A 7,423-nucleotide genomic window follows, 5' to 3' on the forward strand; every position below is an offset into this window, starting at 1 on the left:
AGACTGGTACTCAGGCTAGAGTATGAACCCAAAATGCCTCCCAGGGTTTTTTCACTGGGTTAGGAGGGAATGCTAACCGGGCCGAATAAGGCTAGCAGCAGGGAGGGGAGGATATTGGAGGGCTGAATGGGGTTACTGAATGTAGGATGTATGGAAGTTAGCAGCCTACAACAGTTAGTGCTAGGATTGCTTGGGGTGGTTAAAATAACATTTTAAGTGCAGACCTGTGGTCAGTTTTGACTTTGTGAATTGCCCACACTTTAGCATCAGACTGAATTTTGAGCCTTTTGGGTTTCCGTATTTAAGGCTGAATGGGTAGATAGCGACTGATCCAAGCCCATGCACTTAAGGGAAGTCCTGTTATTAGGAGTCAGCGGCACAGCAGGTTTTCTAGTGAGACCACAGAAACAGCTGGCCATTCCACGGCCATGCAGACAGACAGCAATACATGCAGTTCTGCCTTTACGCCACCAGGGGGCATGCATGGGTCACAGGATGGATATGGCAAGACAGTTACCTCAGTCCAGAGATCACCTCCTTTACACAGCATCAGACACACTAAACCCTTGACAAATCCCTCTGGAAGCTTGAAGGACGCAGTGCGTAGGATGCAGTGCTTTAGTGAGTGATTTGGGATGCAGCCGCCACATGCATTCCCACGGGTTTTAGGAGTGGCCCGGGGAAAATGCGAAAATGAATGAGCGTTTACTGAGCAGGCATGAATGAGTGGCACCCAAGCAAGCTGTAGAAATCTCATCCACATGCACACCACAGTCAAATTACAGACTCTCCCTCACTCTCCTCCATTTTAAAGAGAGGCTGAGTCACGTAGGCCAGAATGTGCTCGCTCACACACACAAACAGGAGAAGTCCAGAGAGGGAACGGGACGACATAGAACACAATTGGGTAGGGGAGGGGGCTCGGGTTGGGGTGTGTTTACAGGTACACACAGACACAGAGACTGGGTTTACCTCGCGCTCGACTGGGGAGGGTCTGACATCCTGGTTACGGAGGGTAGCGGAATGTGAGTGGGGTGAGGGGGTCAGAGGTGATGGATGGAAGGGTGTGAGTCGTGTTAAATATGGGGATGACATGGACAGAGAGCCCCAACCCATTCGCCCCCAAAACCAAAAACATCCCAGAATCACCAGAAGAGAGTGATAGTGACAGATAGATAGATAGATAGATAGATAGATGGATAGATAGATAGATAGATAGATAGACAGTGTATGTGACAAAGAGAATGAAAGGGTGGATTGGGGGTGGGGATGGGAAGAGAGCACAAAAAGCAGCCGTGAGACCAGAGGAGCAGGACAGAAAAAAGACAGAGACAGAGAAAAAGACAGAAAGAGAGAGGAATGGGGAAGAAAGAAGAGAAAGAAAGAAAGGCAAGCTAAAAACAACAGAAGCAATGCTTGTGTGAAAGCAAGCAAGCAGCAGCAGCACCAGCAGCTTTAGCATCAGTGCTAAGAGCTAGCGCTACAGCTTGGCAACAGATCATTAGGAGCTTTAGCACCAGTGCTAAAAGCTAGAGCTAAAACCTGTAGTGCTACAGCTCATCACCTGATTGTTAGTGGGAACAGGGGATAGTTAAGACAACATGACAGGGAAGGAGCGTCTGGGCAGCATGGCTTTTTGATGGGAGGGTTATTCTAAATGGGTAACACAAGGTTGACACTGTGGTAGCTAGACTTTCCTAAACAGTAAAATCATCAACTGTAAGCACTGTAATGTCAATATAGCTGGAAATAGCCCCCTCTACCTGAAGGCCTGTAACTGCCATTGCCCAGGCCAGTGTGCTGCTGTTTTCTCACCTAATGGGGGGTTTCCTTTCAATCCAAATGATTCAACCATGTACCATTTCAATATGACTCATTATTTAGATTTGATTCAAGGTTGAAATCTCCCCTTGAAAGAGCACCTCAGGTCACAGCAGAAAGGCAGCAGAGTGGAACCTCACCCTTGCTATCTCTCTTTCTCACTGTTTTTCTATTCTTTCCCTTTCTCTCTCACTCTATTCTCCTTACTTCCTTTCTCTCTCGCTAAATCCTTTTTTTCTACCTCTCACTGTCTTCCTTTTCTCATCCTTCTAACCCTTTGCTGCCCCCCGCCCCCCGCCCCACACACACACACACAACCCTTTCATACCTATTTTGGCACCCTTCTTCAGTAAGGCGACCACCACTGAGGTGTTCCTGCAGCCCACGGCCCGGTCCAGAGGCCTCATGCCGCTGTGGTCCACATGCTCAATCATCGCCCCATGATCCACCAGGAACTGCACCTGAGGGAGAGAGAGAGAGAGAGAGAGAGAGAGAGAGAGAGAGAGAGAGAGAGAGAGACCATTAGATAGTCCTATTACAGTTAATGTTAATCAGCACCACAGCAACTTGTGCTGCTTTAGGTGGTTTTATTATATAATTGTCACACATAATTTAGCCACTAAATTTGACTTAGCCTCATTCACCACTGGTAGGCATTTTAGACATTAAATTAATTAATTTTACTGCTGCTAATATACATGTTTGCCAATACGTTTCCAGCAGTGTCAGTTATCTCTTGTAAGCACAACAGCCACTTATTTCCCCTTGGCTCTACTTACCACCTCAGAGTCTCCGTAGAAGGCGGCCAGGTCCAGCGGGGTCCGGCCGCTCTTGTCTGCGTGGGCAGTGGTCGCGCCTTTCTCCACCAGGGCACGGACCAATGGGAGGTGGCCTTTCAGACACGCCCAGCTCAGAGCTGTAAGCCCCTCCTTGTCCATTAGTGCCAGAGAAGCACCTGCAGAGAGAGCCCAGAGGTCAGGGCGCCATGGCAACCACAAACGATCAAATGCCTGGGATGTTGAATTTGTTTTATTGTCGATATGTTATTATCATTATAATTGTCCCTCAATAGAGACAGTAGTGTACAGTCTCACAGATATCATAAAAAGCAGTAATAATGAAACAAGAGGTGTGACGTGAGGTCATGTGACGTGTGCGGTGCCCACCCTGTGCCAGCAGGTACTCAGCGGTGCCCAGGTGTCCCTCGGAGGCAGCCATCATGAGAGGAGTGCGGCCCTGCTTGTCGGCCATGTTGACATCGGCCCCGTGGTTCAACAGCAGGTCAACTATCTGCAGCAGCAGCAGAGAGAGACAGATAGTGGTCACAACACACACCAACACACATTCATACACACTAACTTACATTAAAAACATGCTACACTCTAACATGCCCTGATGCGTAAACACACACACACACTTACAGTATATACAGTAAATAATTGCACCTGTTGCACCTGCAACTGTAATGTAACGTTATTATCGTGTTTCGGAACTAATCTTCATAAGAAATGAGAGCATATATGTATCTTGTCTTATATGTGTCTTGTTCACAGACTATCTGTGTTGCTCTCTCGCTCTTGCTGTATGTGTGTGTGTGTGTGTGTGTGTGTGTGTGTACCCACCTGCCAGTGTCCCTGGCGTACGGCGCTGAAGAGTGGTACGATGCCGCGGCGGTTTGGTTGTGCCACAGCGGCACCCTGCTCCAGCAGCAGACGACACACATCCAGCTTCCCCCGACCAGCCGCCGCCGTCAGAGCTGCAGAAACACACACACACACACACACACACACACACACACACATTAGAGATTAGCACAGAGATTAGATAAATACACACATATCAGGGTGAGACACAGAGAGTTCAGATAGGGTTTTCAAACAGAGCAGACACAGCTTTGCAATACTGCCCATCCACAGCTACTAACATGAAGTAGACTATTATTAACATGAAGTGGACAGCCACTCATTGACTTTAGTTCATTCTCAAGTGTCTGATTCTGACAGCTCTCTACAGCAGTTCTAGCCTGGAAAACCATTTGCTTGGAAGAAAATCCTCTCAGGGTTTCTTTGAGTAACAATAGGAAGAAATCCTTCAATTCTACTGCTGCTCTACCCAAGCAGTATATCAGGCTCTGTAGTATTCATACAGAGAATACATGAGGTAGAGGGAGAGAGAGAGAGAGAGAGAGAGAGAGAGAGAGAGAGGGAGAGAGGGGTAAAGGGACAAAGAAAGAGAAAGAGAGGTGGAAGGCCAGAGGAAAAAGAGAGAGCGAAAGAGAGAAATAAAAAGATGAAGGAAATCATTTGGATGATAAACGATCGGCAGTAACAGCAGAGCGCTCTCTTAGTCAGATCATTTCCTTCTGCTGGACTGGTGGGATTGCTGAGCGATTAAATATGAACAGCTACACATCTATCACACACACTCCATAAAACACACACCTACACACAAACTACACACACACACACACACACACCCCAGACATGGAGTGGAGTTTTAGTAATCATAACTCATAACTGTCTACTCAAACCAAACCCTTAAAAGTAACTTCTTACCCCCCTCTCGCCAACATCCTGACACACAACCACACATGCACATAAACACACACACACACACACACACACACACTGCAGTACCTGTCTCCCCCCAGAGAGTGTCAAAGCTGTTGATCTGTGCACGCTCCTCTTCTTCCTCATCTTTCTCTGGCAGGTCCAACAGGTAGGATGCAATCTGACACACACACACACACACACACACACACACACACACACACACACGGACATTTTATGAATATGAATAACTACATAAAATATACACATCAAGGGCCTGCTGTACTGTGTGTGTTGTACCTCTGTACGCCATGCTAGGGCTGCGATCAGGATCTGCTATACGCCGTGTGTGTGTGTGTCTGTGTGTGTGTGTGTGCGTGCACGTGTTGTACCTCGGTATATCCCATGCTAGCGGCTGTAATGAGGGCCTGCTATACGCCATGTGTGTGTGTCTGTGTGTGTGTGTGTGTGTGTGTGTGTGTGTGTCTTGTACCTCTGTGTATCCCATGCTAGCGGCTGTAATGAGGGCCTGCTATACGCCATGTGTGTGTGTGTGTGTGTGTGTGTGTGTGTGTGTGTGTGTGTGTGTGTGTCTTGTACCTCGGTATATCCCATGCTAGCGGCTGTAATGAGGGCCTGCTATACGCCGTGTGTGTCTGTGTCTGTGTCTGTGTCTGTGTGTGTGTGTGTGTGTGTGTGTATGTGTGTGTGTGTGTGTGTGTGTGTGTCTTGTACCTCTGTGTATCCCATGCTAGCGGCGGCGATGAGGGCCTGCTGTACGGCGTGGCTCTTGCTGAAAACCCCCTGCTGGCCGTCTGGGTTCCAGTCACACTGCACCAGGAACCTCACCACCTCCAGGTGTCCCCGCAGGGCGGCGTGCACCAGAGCACACTGACCACTCTTATCCAGGTGATCCACCTGTACACACACACACACACACACACACACACACACACACACACACACACAGACGTACACACATACACACACACACAGACGTACACACACACACACACACACACAGACGCACACACACACACACACACACGGACGTACAGAGTTTGCCTTTAGTCTACCTTACACACATGCCACTGTTCTCAGACTAACCGTACATGCCAAATGGCTCAGTGGTGGCCTCAACACCTAAGTGTATTTTGAACCTAATGTTATTTTTGCCACTTGATGCACAAAGAGTGGTCCGTATCCAGCAGAATCACAGCATTTAGGACGAAACTCATGGAGAAGTTCCACTACCCCTGCCATGCCTTGTCCTGGCCCTCAGGACTCTACATTGTGCTCCCAATACTGTCAGGTGTAATTGAATATTCCTCCATTAAAGTTCAACACTAGCGAGCAGGCTGTTCTCTCTCTGTCATGCATTTCAAGGTTGTAAAGTGACGCTGGACTGAACATGAGTGTTTAGGGTTGGTGTTGGTGTTTGGTGTTTAGTGTGGAGTGTTGGGTGTTAGTGTTGGGAGTGATCTGGTCACTTCTGCATGAGTGTTAAACGTAGCTGGCATCTCTCTGACCTTGGCCTTCTTGGCACAGAGCGCAGTGACGATGGGCAGGTGCCCGGCAGCGGCGGCGTAGCCCAGGGCGCTGTTGCCACTCTCCGACGTGGCCTCCACACTGGCGCCGAACTCCAGCAGCAGTGCCGCCGTCTCGGCGTAGCCCAGGTGGGCGTGGACACACAGGATGGGCGCGTTACTCAGAACCTCCGTACGGTAGTTCACATTAGCCCCGCCATGAATCAGCAGGCGAGATACCTACAGCAGAGAGAGAGAGACAGAGAGAGGAAGAGAGAGAGAGGAAGAGAGAGAGAGGCGGGGAGAAGAGGGCATAAAGAGAGAAAGCAGATATAGAATTAAGGTAAGTGAATATGATGATACGTGTGTGTGTGAAAGAGAGAGAGAGAGAGAGAGAGAGAGAGAGAGAGAGAGAGAGAGTGTGTATGAGTGTGTGCGTATGTATAAGTGTGTCTATGTGTGTATGTGTGCGTGTAGTACCTTAATATTGGGTGTATAGAGGTTCCTAAGCGAGGCTAAGGCAGTGGACAGCCCCTCTGTGCTGTAAGAAACCCACAGCCCCTGCAGAACGGATGAAGAGACCCCAACCTTCTTACTCAGGCCCTGTAGAAAGGAGAGGGGTGTGGACATAACGTCAGGACCACAGTAAACACACACAATAGGGACAGAGAAGTGAACGCTTCACAAGTTACTTGAGTGAGAAAATAAACTGAATAGTTATGTAAATGTATACTTTGCATTGCATATCATGAGTGGCGTGTGTATGTTTACTGAAAATGTGCTTTGAGCATGTAGCGGTTACGCACGTGCGTGTGTGTGTGTGTGTGTGTGTGTGTGTGTTTGTGTGCGTGTGCGAGTATGTACTGGATATGTGTGCTTTGAGGATGTAGTAGTTATGTGTGTATGTGTGTGTGTGCATATATAAGTGTGTGTGCTTTGAGCATGTAGATAGTGGTTATGTGTGTGTGTGTGTGTGTGTTTGTGTACCTTAAAGATGTGTGCTTTGAGGATGTGGTGGCCCAGCTCAATGGTCTGTTGGCGGTTGAGTTTGCCATCCTGACGGGAGAACCAGAAGGCCAGGAGAGTGTGACCACTCCTACATGGGAACCAGGGAAGGAGAGGAGAGAAAGAAAACGAAGGAAGAGAACAACAGAGAGGAGGAGAGTTGGGTGAGAAGAGGTGAGGTGACGAGAAGAGAAGAAGTGAGTAGAGGCAGAAGAGAAGAGAGCAGAGGAGAAGAATGACAGGAGATTCTCAGTCAGATGTGCGTTCTTCTGTTACACAGAACAATCTCAACTGTATTTGCTGAAACATCCAGTTTTCCCAAAAGCAGATATATGTACGTACTTATACGATGTCGTTTCATAGTTACTTGTGTGATGTCTGATAAGGCCCTTGCCGCTATCCAAATTAATCTGACCCTTGACCCCTGACTCTTGAAGAATGAAGCTGACCCTTGACCTTGACCATACCTGGGGTCACAGAGGAACTTGGTCTTCTCCCCGTCCTCCCTCCAGATGAGCCACT

General features: G+C 48.4%; 1 protein-coding gene across 5 annotated transcripts in view; it reads right to left on the bottom strand.

Annotated features, from left to right (window-relative positions):
* tanc2a (tetratricopeptide repeat, ankyrin repeat and coiled-coil containing 2a) overlaps nt 1-7,423 on the bottom strand; it is a 218,282-nt gene that overhangs the window by 7,508 nt on the left and 203,351 nt on the right. For all 5 annotated transcript variants that reach the window (XM_031575274.2, XM_031575268.2, XM_031575257.2 and 2 more), the window contains 10 exons: nt 7,369-7,423; nt 6,884-6,992; nt 6,377-6,499; nt 5,900-6,136; nt 5,106-5,288; nt 4,458-4,551; nt 3,444-3,577; nt 2,988-3,111; nt 2,601-2,776; nt 2,150-2,282 (listed from right to left, as the gene is read on the bottom strand). The exon at nt 7,369-7,423 is cut by the window's right edge and continues 277 nt beyond it. In XM_031575274.2, coding sequence (XP_031431134.1) covers nt 2,150-2,282; nt 2,601-2,776; nt 2,988-3,111; nt 3,444-3,577; nt 4,458-4,551; nt 5,106-5,288; nt 5,900-6,136; nt 6,377-6,499; nt 6,884-6,992; nt 7,369-7,423 — 1,368 coding nt within the window. The remainder of the gene's footprint in view (nt 1-2,149; nt 2,283-2,600; nt 2,777-2,987; nt 3,112-3,443; nt 3,578-4,457; nt 4,552-5,105; nt 5,289-5,899; nt 6,137-6,376; nt 6,500-6,883; nt 6,993-7,368) is intronic.

Source organism: Clupea harengus, chromosome 1 (genome assembly GCF_900700415.2).
Source record: "Clupea harengus chromosome 1, Ch_v2.0.2, whole genome shotgun sequence".
NCBI classification, from domain to species: Eukaryota; Metazoa; Chordata; class Actinopteri; order Clupeiformes; family Clupeidae; genus Clupea; species Clupea harengus.